General features: G+C 43.4%; 1 protein-coding gene across 1 annotated transcript; it reads left to right on the top strand.

The window, feature by feature from the left end:
• Positions 1–411: 411 nt before the first annotated feature.
• On the top strand, positions 412–17,205 carry LOC133128107 (influenza virus NS1A-binding protein homolog A-like). Its single transcript, XM_061241400.1, has 15 exons — positions 412–595; positions 5,184–5,418; positions 5,600–5,735; positions 6,172–6,341; positions 6,659–6,734; positions 6,948–7,121; positions 7,349–7,474; positions 12,187–12,294; positions 13,266–13,395; positions 13,686–13,910; positions 14,022–14,143; positions 14,372–14,498; positions 14,592–14,723; positions 14,845–15,018; positions 15,956–17,205. Exons 3-15 carry the CDS (start codon positions 5,625–5,627, stop codon positions 16,207–16,209), a joined length of 1,929 nt encoding a protein of 642 aa, XP_061097384.1. The 5' UTR covers positions 412–595; positions 5,184–5,418; positions 5,600–5,624; the 3' UTR covers positions 16,210–17,205.
• The last annotated feature ends 2,871 nt before the right edge of the window (positions 17,206–20,076 follow it).

The following is a 20,076-nucleotide window of genomic DNA, read 5'->3' as shown; positions in this document are numbered from 1 at the left end:
ATTTAAGGTATTTCAACTGAATTTGCTCTTGTTAAATTTTGCTCTGGATTACAGAATGTATGGAATGAAAGCCTATTAAACCTTGGTCCGATTTACAAATGCTACTAAAGATTGGTAATGAGAAAGGTTAGCATAATTGTATTTTGAAGGCTGCTATTCATGACACGGACTGCTAAAATCATTGCCTCATAATGCACACGGGTAACACACAGAAAATCCATCGAGACATTCTGTCAGAATAATCTGGAACCCTCCAAAATTTCCAGGGCCCCATTTGACACATTTCTCTTCTGTAAGATCAACTGTTGTTGTTACTAATAACAAATTTTGCCCTGCCCCCTGTCCCTCCTCCAGTTCCGCCTCGACCCCCTCCCCTCGCTATACCACGTACGTCACTTGCGGTGTGCTGCTTCCCGTGGCTTTGTTAAGAGCGCGCGTCGTCCTCTGCTCCAGCTCAGTCGGAAGGCACGAGGAATCTACTAACGAAGGAGACTATATCATACTCACTGTGCTCGCAGCTGCTGTATCCGTGTCCGGCAAATCTGAATTGTATTCTCTAAATATGTCTTATACCGTCTGCTGTCAAATAAACCAGGTAAGGTCGGATGTTATTATCTGCCTGAGGTAACAGCTTTTTGACTGTGATTATGAAAATGAATGACATGTGCTTGGTGGCGGCAAGGTATTACAACACATTCATTGTCTTGATGGCTAGCTAACGTTAGCTAGTTATCCAGCTTACAAGCTGTCACGGCTTCCTCGCAATATGTTAGTTGGCTATTAGTGTAGCTATGGTGGCTAAAGTGAGTAGATGTCGCTTACTATCTATTTTACTTAAGGTTTTACTATCGTTTTCGGTGGCGGTTAGCTAACGTTATATTCGGTGAGACCTCACGCGGGCTGTTGGCATGCTAGCTAGCTAATGGTTGGGTATGATGGTTTGCTATCATGAACGTTTTTTCGTTACGAGGGGTTAGAAGGCGAGACTAACATAAGTGACTTACATTTGGCGGTTTGGCGTATATTTGTTTCTAGCCAGCGTTGTTGACCAGTAGACTAGCCTTAGTTATTGTACCTAATTGGATGTTCATCTGCTGGGCTCGATGGTTAACCAGGTTAACTTACCCAATTTTATCTTGCCTAATTTCACCAGTAAAGATAGTAAAAAATTTTAATGGGTGGTTTAATGTAGTTCTAACGTTATGTAAAAGCAATAGCATGAGAAGTTCATATCAATTCGGCTAGCTTTTTGTGTCTGATAAACCAGGATCAGATCAAAATCTGTCTAGACTGAAAATAGCTGGCTAGTGAACGGTAACGTTAGCTATTTTGTCTGGTCACACGACCGACCCAGTATCACAGGCATGATAATGGCTAACGTGGTGGCGTGTTCTTTGAGATGAACACCACTAATGATCTTGAAGGAAAGTCAACGTGAAATGTAATTAGCTATGTGCCGCTAATTCATTGGTACATAGATGAATGCAAGTCAAGAGTATCCATTCGAGTCAACGTAATTTTGCCCAACCAATAGGAACGATTGAAAAGAGGGGACTGACCTATAGAAAATCTGGTGAAGGGGTTGGTAACAGCTACTGTAATTTAGTTACTGTAACGTAGACGCTGTAACATTTGATTCTGTGATAGGCGTGTTGCATTTCCTTTCCGATGAGCGTCACAGAATGGCCTATTTCTGCTAGGATTTGTTGGTAAAACATTACAAATTAATTTAGTGTGGATGAACCACGTAATGATGATATTATTGTAATATGTATGCGTTTTCTCTAATTCAGTCATTTCATTTATTCATAATGACGTCGCACGTTGAGGTGGATACATGAGTAAGCCGCCTCATTTACAGGTTGTTACGGAAATTCTCTGGAATAAATTGAGACGTAGGTAGCGGGGACGTGTACATATCTGGAAGACGGCTCGGGATTTTTGTCTACAATGATTGATTATTAGCAGTCGGATTGTGGCTTGCTAACGTTTGGTATTTAGAAGAGCACGTGTAAAACGGTGGGAATGCATTAATTAGTCGCACGGCAGCCAACCGCAAAGTTGCGGCATACACGGGATAAAAAACGGTCACCTTTCATGGTCTTTTGTGGTCCAAGTTTAGGGTGTGGCGTTTTATAACAGTACATGGTTTATCTCAGAAAATGCTAAAAATGCGATTTTAATCGATTTCTTTAGATTAAATGAGTACGGGTGCTATATATGCATTCAGTGTATTTGAGTCTGACAAATATTAATAGAAATATACGTGGAAATGGCCTGTGAAACATTATTCAGGTTCCTGGGTCATCTACTCTAGTGGCTGACCATTGGTAATTCCACAAGGTCCTGTAGCATAGACACTTGTGTCCTCAGGGCTGTGATTTCAGTTTCTTATCTGCAGTTGATTTACTTACCGCGTGACAAAAGATGTGGCCTTTTGGACACAACCAAGGCCCTGTTGCCCTGCCCACAGTACACAGAGGCTTAAGGTTTGCGGGAATTGAGGAAAACCGCTCAGAATTGTCTCAAAGCAGTTGGGTGGCATTCCTGACAATGTCAGGTCTTGTTCTCCATGAGGTTCACTTTGCAGGAATATTTGTATTTCTTGCTGTTCTTGGATTGTAATGCATATTCCCTAGTAAGAACAAATAATACTGACAATGCTAGACCAGTGTGTGGGGGGGGGCAGGTGAAGTTGTATTTTGTTTATTTATTGAGCCCTTGTCTGAATCTCATCCCCTGGAGATGAGCGGGAGCAGTAGTGGCGATGTCATTGTTACGGAAGCGCACAGAGGAGCGAACCAGATGTTGCGTAACCAGTGGAAACGACTAGATGAAACATAACGTGCTAGGCTTCCCGCAAGCCGTCTCCACATCCCCGCCCTGCCCCCAAATGCTCCAGTTACTACTGGTATGTTCCAGTTATGCGCTCTCATGGACGTTTTGCACGCTATCCCAGGAACATGCCCTGTTGGGAATGGAAAAGGCATACGCAGAATTTCAGCTTCGCCGATGCGTTCTGTCTTTATTGTGGTTAATTTTTTTTTTTTAATTCCTCAGTTTCTTTTATTAATTTCCTCCATGTCTTTGCATGTGATTTCCCAACAACCCAAACCCCATGGGAATACTCTCAGTGCTATGTAAATAAAAAGCAGCAGATGCAGTTTAACCTCTTTATGAAAAGTTTTATGGGGTGTGAAGTTCCCAATTCTTATCATCTTGGACAAATCCGTTCATAAAAATCAAGTCCGCTCTTCAGTGCTCGTGTTTGTGAACCAACACATTTTCTTTTAGTTCTGGTGAAGTTATATTTGTACTTTCTGCTTATTGTAGTTAGTGGTTATTAGTATATTTCATTAAATAAAAGCTATATAAATGCTTACTGGTGGAACCAGTCGAGCCTTGCTCCACGTGGATGAGTGAGTGGGTGTGTGGAGTTGGAAATCGCAGGGTAAGTGATGTCTCCTGCAGTGTTGTGTAATTACGAAACAAAGGTAGGCAGGGGGCCGTCTGTGGCGTGACCTGGATACGAATGTTTCGCCTGCGGTGGGGCAAGGTAAGGAAACATCATGTCCAAACTGGTCTTCAGTTAAGAATCTACCTTAAAGTTTTACGTCCGGAGATGCCTTGTGACTAAAGTTTTGAGGTTGTAACCCGTACAATGAATCCTCTATTTCTCAAAAAAGGATAACATTTTTTTAAAATCTGATTGACTCCTGAATGCTGTCTCTCAGTCATCTGTAACGAGTGCATACAGCAGTTTTTGCATTTCAGATTACACGCGAGCTGTCGGCAAATTGCCAAATGTAATTTTAGTGCAGCTGAAGGCAAATGTCTCCACTGGCACAAAAGTTTCTTTCATGCACAGCTTTTCAGCTTTTAAAGCGTTAGGCCTAAAAGGTTTAGCTATGTGGCTTAATGGCTTTTTGCCAACAAGGGTCACAACATTTATCAGTTGCTTGATTAGCCTACTTGTTTAATGAAGAAACGGGTCTAAAGTATCACATCTTGGACCTTTATCCACTTGCATTGTGTAGCAAATGGTTGTTGGTGTGACGCAATACTGTAATCTGATACTCGGATCACAGGTTATGCTCTTTTGCAGTTTAAGCTCTTTTTCCAAGGACTTTAAGGAACACCGTGATGTCTTTCTCCTCCCACAGTACATAATGGTTAATTGTGGTTTCTTGGTGAAAATACAAGCTATGAATGGGACAATTGTCTTGGGCTAGGCTAAACTAATAAAGCACCCAACTACACAGCCCTTTTCATAAAATAAGCTTTTGGGTTAAATCCAATATCTCTGCCATTGGACAGGGAAATAAAGCATCGACTCATCATTTGCCCCTCATAGATTCTGCGATGCGTGCGGGCAAGCAGGGCTTGGACATTGACTGCATTTAACCTGTGGCCCTGCGGTTTTAGCAAGAGCCTTTAGCTAGCTACTTTTACTGGTGCCTTCCATATGTCCCTGTGGAAAGCAGTCCTGTTAGGCAGGCATTGTGCGGAATACCTTCCCGGGTCCCGGTTTAATGTTGAACGACGGCACAGCAGTCACAAAGGGCAGGGGCCTTTTAAACAGGCGGTATCGTCGTCCTTCCCTCGCTGCCCGGAAAGGAGTGAAGAAAGTCACCGCGGTGGTTTTTTATCAGCCTGTGCCAGCCGTGTCCTGTCCAGTGCTAATTGGACATAGCCTGTAAAAGGGTGTTGTGAGGGGCTGGTGAAGTTCCATGCCTGGAATAGGCCGGTGGTAGTTGCCCTGGGAAGCCGGGGAAGGCTTCATTTGCTGAACGTGCCTAGATGTTGGGCTTTAGCCGGGTGTATGTGCAGAACAGTCACAGCACCAGGAGGTTGCACAGTTGTTGGTGGTGGTGGTGGTGGTGCTGGTGGATTTGGATGGGTGGGAGTATGCGTGTTTGTAAATTGGGAAGTCACAAGGTACAATGGAAAAACGAAATGGTCAGATAAGACTTTCTGCTGTGGGGAAATGACTTTGTGCTTGGTCTGAGTGCATGCCAGTTTGTTAGATTTATTCAGAGCTCTGCACTTGCGCCTTTATATTTGTGCATGACTCATGGCCCTATGGGAGCATGCCAAGACCTCTTTCAAAAAAAAGTTTCCATGGAAAACTCCTCTGAAAATGCATTTTCCAGTAATCTTCTCCCTCCCCTTCTGTTTTTCAGGTTACAATGCACGATCATCACAGAAAACACTTGTTTCTATAGCCAACGGGATCCCAAGGACTTGATTAGTATTCCTAAGCCTGATAGTTTGTGTTGGCACAGCCCCTGCCCCTTTCCTAGCCCATCGTTTGGATTCCCTCTGCACAAGAAGACAAGAATTCCTTGTCTATTCTGTTCTGGTGCCTTTTCATTGACCCTGCCTGCACTGTCCTGTCCAGATAACCCTGTCTATTAGGTAAGCACATCAATAGTGCATTGGGTATACAGTTTTATTATATGGCCTAAATTAATGCACATGGATGTTTTAAGGATTTGGGTATTCTAACTTGGTAAGAACAGCAATGTCATAAAATGAGATTTTCAAACTAAAGATACATTTGATTTCCCCTAACCTCTTTCTTTCCCTACTTCCAAAGGCTCCAAGACACATTTATTGCAAAAATGATTCCCAACGGATATTTGATGTTTGAAGACGAGAGTTTCATGGATTCCACCGTGGCCAAGATGAACGCCTTGAGGAAGAGTGGCCAGTTCTGTGACGTCAGACTCCAGGTAGTTGTCACAGCAACCGAAGCAGGGGCACAAATTGTGTGTGTGGCCTTGTCTTGGAATATGATCTTAGTCATGATGCAACTGCTGTAAATGTATGTGCGTCTAGGTGCGTTCCTGCATTACTTGACCGAGTTTTTGTCCTTGCCAGGTCTGTTTATTCATAACCAGTTTTTTTTTATTTTTTTATTTTTTTATTGCGGAAACTTCCATGGAACGTGCTGAGGAGAACATGTAAAACCTGTCCTCCAGTGTAATGTGAGCAGGTGTTTGACGTATCGCTATGTTTCCTGTGGTTGTACGCTATCCCACCCACCCCGTCTCGTATTCTTCCAGATGTCCAACGAGTGGGCACTCATGCGAGAAAGCAACACGACCCCACCTCACCACTCACCCCTGGCCCAACTTGATTCACGTGCCCTTTGTGCCACCTCTGTAGGTCTGCGGCCACGAGCTCATGGCTCACCGAGCGGTCCTGGCCTGCTGCAGTCCGTTCCTGTTTGAGATCTTCAACGGGGACACAGAACCAAATGGGGTCTCACATGTCAAGTTTGAGGACTTGAACCCTGACGCAATGGAGATCCTGCTCAACTACGCCTACACAGCCCAGTGAGTGTCCAACTTCTCTCCAGCCTTTAGCCACCACCAGAAAATTGTGTGGTACAGCTGGTATGCCACATTTATTTCAATTTGTCCTTAGGTTGGCTGCTGTCTACACCCACTATTAAAAAATTAAAATAAAAAAAAGGAAAAATAAATAAACTGACCTACCTATAGCCACCTAGTTTTATGAATGCTACACAGGTCTGGTAATTGATGCTTAAAATTGCCAATGGCTAGTATGTTTTCAATATCTTGTTTTTGACATGCATTCCATTGTGTAAGGAATGTTTCGTTCCGTTGTGAAACTGGTTTATCTCCTGCAGGTTAAAAGCTGACAAAGAGCTGGTGAAGGATGTCTACTCTGCTGCTAAACGGCTCAAGATGGAAAGAGTAAAACAGGTGTGGCTTCTACTGGCTCTTATCCCCTAACAGAGTCATGTGGCTAGGCTAGTTTCGGTTTTGTTTCGGTTTTTTCTTTTGCCCTGAAGAGTGAAGTCAAATTAAACCTGTCAGAGTTGACATTGCCTGAGTGGTTCCCCTCACTGCTGACGTTCCCTTGGTGCCAGTTTTCCTTCCAAAGTTGGCTGCCTAAAAGCAGTCTGTCCTTCACAGATTTGTGGGGACTACCTGCTGTCGAAGATGGATGACCAGAGCGCCATCTCCTACCGGCACTTTGCCAGCAGCATGGGTGATGGCCGCCTCCTGAGCAAGATCGATGGGTACATCCAGGAGCACCTGCTGGAGATCTCTGAGCAGGACAACTTTCTCAAGCTCCCCCGCCTCAAGGTGTGTGTGCTCCTCCAGTCTAAATTTATTTGCCACGTCACGCCTTCAGAAAGCGGTAGCTGGCTGGCTCATCTTGTCCCCATTGTTTTTTTTGTCGATATTTAGAGTAAGAATCTTTGGGCTTGGGGTGGGCTTGTCTGCCAACATTTAACCCAACATCACATGGCATTCCTATAAACTCCCAGCCATCCATTCCCTATTAATCTCAACATGTCTTTGCTTTGCAGTTAGAAGTGATGCTGGAGGACAACCTCTCCCTGCCCAGCAATGGGAAACTCTACTCGAAAGTGATCAATTGGGTCCAGCGCAGCCTGTGGGAGAATGGCGATCCTCTGGAGAGACTGATGGAGGAGGTCAGTACAGAGGTCCTGTGTGGGCCCTCTCTCCCTCCCTGTCCTTCTCCCTAACCCTTCATCTCACCTGCAGTTCCAAGGTCAATTTCAGTCACGCCGGTTTCGTTTTGGACTTTGTTCCTTTTTTTGTGTGTTTCCCCCCCCCCCCCCTTTCTTTCAAAGCCTTGGCCTAGAGAATGTATAAAGGGCAGTATGTGCTCCTATACTGAACATCCCGAGGGGATTGTCTAGAGGTGAGCTTTTAAAGAGCCCTGGCTTGATCCATGATTGTTTTATTTAAAGAAATGCTTACAATGTTGCGTTTGCATCTTGCCGGCGTTTCAGGTTTTTGTTGCGTTCAACTCATTTTGCCCCCTAATGCTCTCTTCCTCCACAGGTTTGTAGTTTTAGGGCATAGTGGGTAAATTCTAATGGCTCTTCCTCCCCATTGATTTATCTCTCCCTTTAGGTTTATTAACCCAAAACTACAGCAGGATTTCCAAGACTGATGGGAAGAGATACCAAGTCCTCTGCGGTAATGAGTCAAAAGGAAGCGGCTACAGTCCTCAACCGAAACAACGCTGTGCACCCAGCTACGCTCAGACCTATACCCCGCAAATTAGTGCGGGTTCCCTTTTTGCACTCCACATTTACCAAGAAACCATGTCATATCTCACTTGCCTTTTACATTAGTTTTGAAACGAGGCCGCATGTATGCATGTAGTCATTTTACTACACAAGTGTTTCTACCCGACTCCTCTGGCGTCTAAGTGGTGTGCAAGTGCAGTGTTTAATGTAGGCTGTGCTATTTCACCATAGGCCCCCCATAAATGGCCCGCTAAAAATCGATGCATGAGCCCTATTGACCCCTTCCCAGATTGACAGGGATGGGAAATCAAGTATAACAGCTCCATTTACATTTTAAGTAACTTCACATAACAAAATAACTCGTCAGGAATGTCACAATGCCAAAGCGGTAACGTTACCAATTTAGTAAATATAGATTGCATTCTAGGCATTTGGCAGGGCGACGTACAACAAGTGCATACCCATAACCAGGGACAAGACCCTAGAGGGACATACGTGCAAAGAATACAACAAAGATAAGGACGTGGGCCTTGTAGATTATTCTGAGAATAGATTATTTCTCTAAAACTTCTTATGCAACACAACATGAAAGGATGATATACCCTCATCTAGCAGCAATAATAAACCGCTTACATAGCAAGTAGTAGTGTAATCTAATTGGCTAACATTTATTCATGCAGTAATTAATAATGTTGACATCTTGTATTAATGTAACTTCCTTAGATGGCAAAGAGCTGGCTAGCTAGCTAGCTTCTCAGAAGCATAACGCTATTACTGTTTCCTTGCTAGTTGACCATTTAGCCATTAGCTGCAAGTCTGTTTAGCTAACGTTATATTGGTAACGATAGCAAGCGATCTTAGTTACTGGCTAACCTAGCGAGTTATCTAAGCATATTGGCAAATCAATTTGTTTCAGCAAAAAGCAGTAATGTTCATGTTAACTAAATAATTAATTCTTCCATTACTCAATCTTGCAATGACTAACCGTCAAATTCCATAAATGTACTTCATTGCATTTTATTAGCCTCTGACCCTACTTGAATTCTCCCAGCAGTTACAGTTCGGTTAAAAAATGCTTGTTTTTACTTCCGCATTGGTATTCTGCTGTAAACTGAGCGTTCCACCAATGTTATGTCAGTGAGGGCTGTTTTTAAAAGCTTTGTAATTCAAAAAAAGTATGAAACCTGTGACTTGGACATATCAACCTTATCGACGTGAGGACCGTTTATTGCGAAGTTACTGCTACATTTAACTTAAAAACTGTAGGAGCGGTAGCGTTCGGAATAATACTAATGATGATAATTGGAAGATGATAACGAAGTTAAGTTATTATCATCTAATCTTTTCTTGTAAAAGCACTTTACTGTAAGCGATACATTCAATTAATGTATGAACTGTGTTTTTACACTAAAAGCTGAATTGATGTATTGTTAAAGGAGTAACATCGTGGTTGGTCACGCTAGGTTTTTATATGCAAATTGCACATGACGGCATTGAAGAAACACGATGAAAGTGTTATATGTCCGAAATATGTCCGTTCTTCAGTTGTGGAGAGGTAAAAATGTACTGGATAACTGGCTAAATTTATCCTCCTATTTTCAACCGGTTGAGAATGTTCTCCTTGTAGTGAGTCACATTTGTCTGGCGATATCAGTGCTTGCACTCGCTTTCTCTCCTATATTCTATGTTTTCACTGGTGGTATCGGGTGCGTGAATCCTGCCATCTATTCAAATGTGATTACGCATGCACAGGAACGTGCATGTAGAATGCGAAAGGGCTTGCAAGCACCTAAAATCCAAAAGGCATCTTTAATGTTAGGTTTGATATGGTGCTCTATTACATCAGACAGCGTTGATGGTTGTCTCTAGGCAATCTTTCTTGTTAGACCCTACCAATCAACCATAACTAGAAAATTAAGATTAATTTGTTGCGTTTTTTGCTAATGCTAGTTCAAATTCAATGTAATCGGTTCAGAAGAGATCTTGTGCCCGTTTGTAAGGTTGCATGTCATGAAAACACAAATTTAGCATTTCCAGATTGGGTGCAAGTACTGATGGAATGAAAAAGGATGAACATCCAATTTAAATAAAATTTAGATTTAGTTTGAGACAATATTATCTCCAGTCAATGACCAAAACGGTTTAGATGCAATCAAGGAATGCTGCAGTCTAAATTTTACTATTTCATTTTACAGTCGAAATATTACTTCCAGTCTCTGGGTTACATGCCTGGTACCCTTTTAGGAAACCTGGCAAATTGTTTTACATTAGTTTGGGTTTTCTTCCAGCTAGCCAACTGCAGCAAACTTTGGAAATTATTCCAACCTTAGATGATTGCCTTTTCTTTAATTGGACCATTCGGAAGCCTTTTTCCACTAGTAAGATGCTAACCTCAGATGACCAGTCGTATTGGAGTTCAGAGGCATTTTTCCACTCCCTTCACTGGGGTTGAGAACCAAGAACTGGTTCCAAATTAGAACCAGATCCAAAATTCCAAGAACCAATGAGAAATTAGCTTTCGGTTCTGCTTATTTGTTCCTAAAAGCGCATTTTCACGCAGGCATGTTTTGAATAAACGCCATTGATTAGGGTACTATTGCAAACTAGGGCTGTCACTTTGACCAGAAATAGCATTTTGCATATGTACATTTTAAATGCATATTAGTTTGTTTACATTCATTATAACGTCAGAAAATACCACTTAGCTAGCACAACACCAGATATGTATAATGTCCATTAGAGGTGTGATTTCCCAATTTAACAAGTTATGTTAACCGAATATCAAAATGTAAGCATCGTAACTATGAACATAATCGTGTCCACGCACACATTCTTGAGCACTGTCCTAGCCAGCTCTACTACATCGTGTTCATCCATATAACGCTATTGCAATTTTGCCCGATGATAAAGCAATTGGATAAGTTCGCTGGATACCTACCATTATCGTTTTGACGTTATCTTGCGCGGAATCTGGGTGAGTGCGTCTGTAGACAGTAGGCTACGAATTACGTTTCATTTCTTGGTTTACCAACTGAAGTCTTTTTACCAAATACGTAATCTACCCTATCCTATGGGCATTTTAGACATTTTTATTGCGTTTAAAAAACTTGAACAATTGAGTTTTTGGCAAGGGGGATGAAAACCCTGATGGATTTAGGATTATTTATTTATTTATTTTCAAATGTGCGTTGAAACATACCAATTAATGCACATCTTCTAATATGTGCGAGTTACAATTTAAACGTAACAGCCCTATTGCAAACATACAGATCTGCCCAGGATCTGCCACCGACAGATCAGGCTACGTCATGCGTCAACAGTGCGTCGATTTGTTTGGCAACGAGCACGACGACATCATTCCGCATTTTACATTTCCATATAATATAGACCGCGGTGAAAAGTAAAAAAAAAAAAAAAAGGATGACCAGGGAAAATGCAGAGAAGGAGAATAATGCGAATGAGGAAGAAGCAGATTGGCGTGAGAAAAATGAGTAGCATGTAAATATATGATGAAAATAGCTCCAAAAAAACAAAAACATTTTTAATTGATTAAGTTGTTTTTTTTCTTGTTTGCATTTACTTTGAGAACATTAGGTGAAAATGATCTAGAGTTTAGTTGTTTTAATGAAACCATGCCCTTGGCTATAGGGTAAACACTTGAGTTTTTTTGTGATCTAAAAATATGACCTTTTTAACAATATTTGAATCGGAACCGTAATCAAACCAAATGATACCCAACCCTACCCTTCATTGATGTGACCGAGAGACTCTCAATAAGCTGGAATGCAAATGGAAGCTGTTGCAAGAAGTTTATTAATGCCCGAGTAATCTCCAGAAGCTGATTTGTAATGATGGTGCTGTGGATTGGACCAGAACTACTCCTTTAGCAAAAGAAGCCCTGAGCTTGATGCTTGCTGCTACTGACCTCAGCTTTGGCAGAGATAGCCTGAGAAGAGTTTGGTCCTCTGTCAGAAATATGTGACCCCAAAGCCGCCGTTTGCTGTTGTACCACAGGCTCGCCTCACCCCACCCTTCCTCCAATGTCCACAGCACCAACAACGTTTTCCAAGGACCAAGTTGGGTGTTCCCGGGTTCTTTGTTGTCAAGGAGACAGCAGACATGGGTCTTGTGTTATTGTGTTGCAGGTGCAAACGCTGTACTACTCAGCAGATCACAAACTCCATGATGGCAGTCAGCTCGAGGGACAGGCTCAGCTGTGTGGCGGTGGGGATGACCACATCCAGCTTGTGCAGGTACTGATATTAGGTGCTGAACCATTAAAAAAAAAGAAAAAGAATGCAACCAGGGTACACTTTTTGGGTTCACTTCAGCGCTGCCTGCCTCCTCCAGTGACAGGAAGCTTAATTCTACAAATTTTCAACCTTTTTTGAAATCTCAATGGAGATTAACTCAAGCCTTGCTGGACCTGCGGGGTCAATTGTGAGACAGGGTTCAGCTAATGCACTGCAAGTTATCTTGATTTATCAAGATTTCTGGCAGTATTTGAGGACACCAGGGGTCATTGAGCAAGCTTTCAGTTGCCTTCTATGCACTGAGGTCTGGTGGTACATGTTGGAGGTGTCCGTTGGTTGTGGTTGTGGGGACATACCATCAATGGAGGCAGCTCTGTTGTATAGAAGCCTAAATATTATATTGTTCCAGAATGTCAGGGAATGACCAGTAAATCTTAGTTTTTTTGTATCAAAATAAGGAAAATTGGTTTAATTTGGGCAACTAGTCATTGTTATTCTAGTGTGCTTCAATTGGATCTCCCTTGTATAGTTTGTTTGGAGGATGTTCCTACCTGGAAACAGCAATTTTAAGTGAGCTGTTTTGATTTGTGCAGTTCCCTTTACCTGCTTTAGCATTTCATGTGTCCATGGACCTTTGTACAACCTTCTTGGCTATAGTAGCCTGTACAGTTACAGCCGTTAGTATGATGGTACAAGAAGCCGCATTAAAGAAATGTCACCATCATCAGTTTTGGTCAATGGTGAGGTGGAATGTGGGTAATGTGGCTAACCTAGCATGTAGCTATGAACTTCATGCAAGTCATGTTTGCTGCAGACTGTTCAAGAGCTAAGATGAAATGCTGTAACAAGGGCAAACCACATTTTAATATAAGGTGGCCAGGTTAGAGGTGAGCGGTGACAGCCAGAATGGACGGTAGTTTGAGGTGGATCAGGTTTGGAGGCTGGCTCTGCAGCTGCCCTGTTCTTTGCAGAAGAAGACCCCACGTGAAAACCTCCAGAGGCAGACCAGTAGCAGCAACACATTGGGAACCATCTCCCCTGGCTTGGCTGGGACCCTCTGCAAGCATGAATGGAAGTATATTGCCTCAGAGAAGACCTCTGGTAAGTTTGACTGTCACACCCTCTACTTACTCGGCTCTTTGTGAACAGCTCTCAAACGTTCATTACCTTCAATATTTCCTCCTGAGCCTTGCACCAAATTGAAACTATGACTAAGTATACTTAACCGAGAGACCTTTCCCTCTCTGGATCCCCGTGTGCTGTCCGTTTTAAAGGAAGCTTGGAAAAATCAACTCCTCTGGATTGGAAATGAGCAGCAATGCTGCATGTGAACCTCAGCTTGATGTTTGACCCTCTCCATCCTTCGCCCCCACCCCCGCCCCCCTCCACAGGCAACATCTACCTGTGCCTGGCGGTCCTGAACGGGGTGCTGTGCGTGATCTTCCTGCACGGCCGCAGCAGCCCCCTGAGCTCTCCCACCAGCACCCCCCGCCTGGCAAAGAGCATGAGCTTCGAAGAGTCCCCCGAGGACGGCGAGGAGCACCTGCTGACCCCCATGCATTACGCCCGCTCCGGCCTCGGCACCGCCGAGCTGGACGGCAAGCTCATCGCCGCAGGTGAGCCCGTCCTACAGGGACCGGTCACAGATGATCCTGGGGTTGATTTGTCCTTCTGACCGTGGATGAAGAACCCCAACCCTTCATGAAACGTGCTGTGTTTTACCGTAGGAGGCTACAACCGGGAGGAGTGCCTGAGGACTGTGGAGTGCTACGACCCAAAGACTGACCGCTGGACGTTCATCGCCCCGATGAGGACGCCGAGGGCCCGCTTCCAGATGGCCGTTTTGATGGTATGTCCGTCTTGTTGGCGGGAATACTAGGTTTAATATACCCCTTAATGGGTGAGGCTACCTGTTCTACTGTGTAGGGCAAAAAGCCACCCGTCACAAGGTACATTCAACCTCATTCTCTCTGTCGTCCATCTGTTCTACATTCACAAGGGAGATTTGTACATTTGTGGGGTTGGTGTTTGGTGCACAGGAACCAAACTGAAGCGACGTCGCATTATTCCCCTTCAGGGTCAGCTTTACGTGATGGGCGGCTCCAACGGCCACTCGGACGAGTTGAGCTGCGGTGAGACCTACAACCCGCACGAGGACGAATGGACCCAGGTGCCTGAGCTCCGGACCAATCGCTGCAATGCAGGTAACTGGCCGAACATTGCATGGGGATCATAACCATGTTCGGTTCCTTGTGAAATGAGCTGTGTGAGAACCCCTGGTGTTTATCGATCCGCAGGTGTCTGTGCATTGAAGAACATTCTGTACGTGGTGGGTGGATCGGACCCGTGTGGGCAGAAGGGCCTGAAGAACTGCGACGCTTTCGACCCTGTGAACAAGACCTGGAGCAACTGCGCCCCCCTCAACATAAGTACGTCCCCGCGACTGTGGATGGTTTGCTGGTTTATCCGCTTGCTGCTTTCCATAGATAAGTGTGTGTGAGCGTGAGGCCTGCTCCTGTGGTGGTTGATGTGTTCTTGCTCTTCCTGCAGGGAGGCACCAGGCGGCGGTGTGCGAGCTTGGCGGCTATATGTACGTGATTGGAGGGGCCGAGTCCTGGAACTGCCTGAACTCCGTGGAGCGCTACAACCCCGAGAACAACACCTGGACCCTCGTTGCCCCCATGAATGTGGCCCGGCGAGGGGCGGGCGCGGCCATGCACGAGGGTGAGCCCAAATAATGAGATGGACTGCATTCTCACAAACACCAGAAACTGCCTCCAGAATTGACTAGACTGCATTGACCGTCTAGACAATGCTCCATAACTGTGTCTGGAAAGAGGTGCTGAAGTACAGGGAAATCGTCCCCACTGTATGGTTCTACCAAGTTGAGTCACCACCTACAAACTGTAGCCCAACCTACATGATGTGGTGAGAAGTAACTGACCATTGGTTCATTAGCACAGTACATCTACTGTAGTTGGACAGACATAACCTTATAGATTAGGAACCTGGTTAAACTCATTGTGGGTGAGGAGACTACATGAAGCTACCAACTGTATGAATGGCTTTGGCATGGTTTGAGCTAATTGCTATAACTGGTCAAAAGCTGCTAATCAAAAGTAATCTTGTCTAGCAAGCTGTTTTCATCACATCATAACTACATGTCCACTGTGCTTACTTGCAAACTAATTAATAGATTGTGTCCATTCCATAGAAGGAAGTAGATGGCCACTTATGTTGTTGACCCAATTTTCATTTGTGGCATTTGTATTTCTTTGTGAGAAGAACCATAGCTTTCAGCATTTGAAACCGGTCAGTTTTGACTAACCAAAACAAATAGAAATGTAAAGAGAAGTAAAGGCCGTCTAGACTTTGTGGCAATTATATTTTTTATGTTTGGTAGTTTATCGTATGTACTTGGAGTTGAAAAAGAACAATACAGTTTTGTTTCAGCTCTGGTGGGCAGCTGCTCAATTTGGCCTTGCTGTGTGTGTCCATATATAATTAAGAAGTACTTCTATAAGCTGACTAATGGACTGTACAACGTGCGTTCCTACCAGTCAATAACATTTTCAATGTCGAAGACAAAAACATGGCTTTTTATTGTAACCTGTTTAACTGTGGTCTGGGTGATTGAACCGTGATTGCTTGTCCTCTGCAGGGAAGCTGTATGTGGTGGGCGGGTTTGACGGCTCCCGCGCCCTGCGCTGCGTGGAAATGTACGACCCGGCCAGGAACGAGTGGAGGATGCTGGGAAGCATGACCTCGGCCCGCAGCAACGCCGGCGTGGAGGTGCTGGGAGACACCATCTGGGCTGTGGGCGGCTTCGACGGCAACGACTTCCTCAACTCCATGGAGGTGTACGGCCCGGGTGCGGATGTGTGGAGCCCCTGCGCCGAGCTCTCGGCCAACTAGAGCGCGCGTGCGGAGGCTGGCCCCGCCGCACCCCTTTCAGACTAACAGGCTTAGTGATGTCATTGTGTTTAGTGAAGTTTGGGCACGTGAGTGAGGCGGGCGGGCGGGTTGGGCGGGATACAGGCGGAGGAAGCGGGGAGGGAATACCGGTTAAGTCGCAGTTTAAGCTGATGGCAAGAGCATTTCATTTGGGTTGCTGAACGGAGCAACATAAAGCCTTTGCATATTGCATACACTATTTAGTGCTGTATATATATTATATTTTCTATTGTTTTCACTGTCTAAGAATGCCAACATAAATCTTTGGAGGTTGTTTTTGTTTCTCTTTTGGAAAGGGTTTTTCAGAGCATAAAAAAATTATTTGCGTATTAGGGTTGTCATGTACCTCATTTACAGTAGGGTGGTTTTTTGGAATGTCAGCGCTCAATTTGAGCGTACAGAGAGTTTGTTTGGATTGACATTGTTCCACATAATGTCGCCTGGATTACTGTTTTTCATATTCTGGCTTAGTTAAAATACTTAGCTCTGACTCCACAGACAAAGACAAAAAAAAAGCCTTATTCAAAGGAAGGTTGTAATGACTGGCTGTTTTTCTGTCATTTAAAGGAGAACTGAATTGCTTTACCATTGCAGGCAGAGCGATCTTTCATGATTGCCTTTTTAATATACTTTGTATACACTGCTGAGCAGATTAGTCATTGATTAAGAAAAGCAGAGGACCTGGCCTCTGTTAAAAGGTAAACAAACTGTGCCAGTTAGGTTGACATGCAGATGCACACAATAGCCACAGCTTCTGTCTGCCAATCAAGCCTTCAGTACTGCCATGTTACTAACTTCATCTGATTGAGGTGGCTTTTTGTGAACTTGCTTTTCAGTTTCTTTTCCTTGTCTGGTTATGATGAATTTGGAGAAGCTGGAGTTCTATCACTTTTGTTACAAGCTGATGAGCTGAAATTTTCTTAACTAATAATAATAATAATAAACCATTTCAACCCATTTGGCTACAGTGGCATTTTATTTTCTAATGCTTGGTTCTGAAATGTATGGACAGGGACAGGCATCCATCACTGTCAATATCACTAAACGTCTGGAAGATCCCAGTGTGGCCCGGAGCTCCATGGTGAAACACAGATGGTGGTGGGGACCGACATTTCTGTACTCCCCAGTGGACGGATTTATTCCCCATTTAATTCACCAGACTACATCTGCTGTGTTCACATGACCAGGGGTGAGCTTGTTCAACCGAAGGAAATATTTAATATGCAGCATTAGGCGTTTTTTGGGTTGTGTTGGTATGCGCACACTAGACCCCATCCTTCCCTGGGAACCAATCTGCGCTGCTCTCTTTTATTGGACACCCCTTGGTGTAACAAGGTCCACATCGCCCCCCCCCCCCCCTGTCGTTCCACACGCAACAAACAATCCATGGCCAAACGTGTCACTCTTCAGCTTCATGCATAGCAGTATGTTGCGTTTAAGTAGACCAGGAAGGGGAACTGGTCAAGTAAATGGAAGCTTCTCTATAAATGGACCTGGTCAGACCAGTGTCTGGTTTCACCCAATAATCCTGTCTGTGCCTGGGTTTTATGAATGAGGTTGGGTTGATCAAGAGGGTTATTCTGCAAGTAAGGTCACCAGGGTTAATAAGACAAGGCAAGACCGATTAACATGTATGCATTGGTGCTAGACCTGAAGGAAATAGCCATGTGAGCAAATATCTCTTAGTTTGCAGTTCTGTTAACATATTAACCCCATTAGCCATTAGCCCTGGGTCCAGATGAAGCAAGATTTCAGAGTGCCTCATATAATCAGCAGGTGCTTCCACTACCTGCTAATATACCTTTGGAGGGGGAGGTGTACGCTTTGAGTCTGCATCAGCCTCTTGCCGGTAATCTCGTTTTCTGTGTGCAATGCAACCTACTGACCCTCAATGAGAAATCCAGTAAAGACCAGATGTCCTCATTGCGTAATGTAAAGTTGTCACCATTAACAGTGTTGTCGCAATGCTGCTCTCTGGTCACAGTGTAATTTCAAAGAAACTTCCTGTTCTCATTGGTAAATGTGTTACAGTATGGAAATGTAAGCAAACGGTTACCTTTTTGCATTTTTATTCAACTGTGTTGAGTTGGGCTTTCACATGCGTTCTGTGAATCGTGGAATTTTGTAAAACTTAACAGCATTAAATAATTGTTAACCGCCTTAAAAGGAAAAAAATGGAGCAAATCCCCCCCATGTGTCCCCCATTAACCTAAAAACCCTGTCACATGCTGCCAGGAAATTCCCTTCTAGCTGACGGGAAGGGGCATTGGGCCAGTGACACTGTGACCTGCACTGTCACACTGAAGTCGCCTGTCTCTGGGTCAGGTGGCCTCTTAACACGTCTGTCTTGGTGCTTATTGAAAAGTACACGGACATGTTTCCTGATTTAGATGCTGGTCTGTCAGGCTTTGTAAGCTTTGAGCTCTGCTCTCGTCACCAATCCCCACATCTTTCTGTCCCATTTTTGACCAACACGTTTGACAGGAAGGTCTGAGTTGTAGGCTAAAAACATTGTAATTATTGAGACCACATCGAATATTTAAAGTTTATTTGTAAAATCTAACCTTTGTTATTCTTTCATGAACTATTTACCACATTGTATTTTAATTTCAAACCAAAATATTGCCATTCAGAACATTTATTTACAGAAAATGACGTGGTTCTGTGGTACTGGTGGACTAACCTTGATTCTTCTTAAAATAAATATGGGGTGTACTATTTTCTATTTTTTTTTCCAGAACTGTATGTAACCAATAAAAGACTAATCAAGTACAAAGGTTACTTAAGCTTACTAATTCAGAGATGCTTACTGTGAAAAAAGATTAATTATAAACAAGCCATTGCGTTACATTTATTTGGCAGACACTTTTATCCAAAGCGACGTGCAATACATGCATATCGGAGGTTATTGAACAACTACAGAACATCGGTCAGATAAGATACAATTCCCATGAAGCATGAGTTATCCATAGCCAAGAACATCAAGTCTAGTCCACATGGTAAGTATAGGTCAGTAAAGTTATGGCATGTGAAACTAATTATGGTCTACAACATCAAGATCGAGAAATAAGTGCAAAATGAAAGTGCTAGATGGAGATACAAATACAACATGAAAGGGTTAGAAGATCAAGATACAAGTGATGCATGAGTGATACTAGATTTGGGGTAATCATGTATCACTTGTAGGAGTAGTGTTAGAACTAGTTGAGGTACAGTTCTGTTTGTATGTATGTATGTACGTATTTGGACAGGTGATTAAATTTATGGTCCAGCACATTGGATTTGAAATGAGGTCAAATAGCCGAATGTCCCCTTTCATTTCAGGGTATTTACATCCATGCAGGTAGGAAGTACATATTTTTATACATAGCTTTACTGTGGATTCAGTATATTATACGAAATATGTGCTTATTTCAGAATTTTGTTATTTGTTCTGACTGACATATGACCCAATAGCTAAACATGCAATTTTGAGTTTGCCATATTTTTCTACTTCCAGTGTTTACAGCTGAATAGCTCAGGGTTGAATTGTATTCATTAAACTACTTTCAGGTGAGTGAACAATTATGCAGATCAACTCAATGTATTTCCCACTGCTACACAGATGTCATTGAAGATGTCCAGCTGGTTATGACCTATTAACAGGGTTTACATTAATTGGAAAAACATGTTTCTGTCAAAAATATTCAAAGTTAACTACTTAGAATATTTTTGTAAACTTGAACAAAATGTGCATTCACTGGATTAAAACATTAGTCCAAAGGCCACGGCATAACGTGGTGTGCTATAAGAAACGTATGGTTGTGATATTGATAGCAATTTTTAGGA

The sequence above is a fragment of the Conger conger genome, chromosome 5 (genome assembly GCF_963514075.1).
Source record: "Conger conger chromosome 5, fConCon1.1, whole genome shotgun sequence".
Taxonomy (NCBI): domain Eukaryota; kingdom Metazoa; phylum Chordata; class Actinopteri; order Anguilliformes; family Congridae; genus Conger; species Conger conger.
Note: the sequence above shows the minus strand (reverse complement) of the source record. Positions and strands in the feature narration are given on the sequence as shown.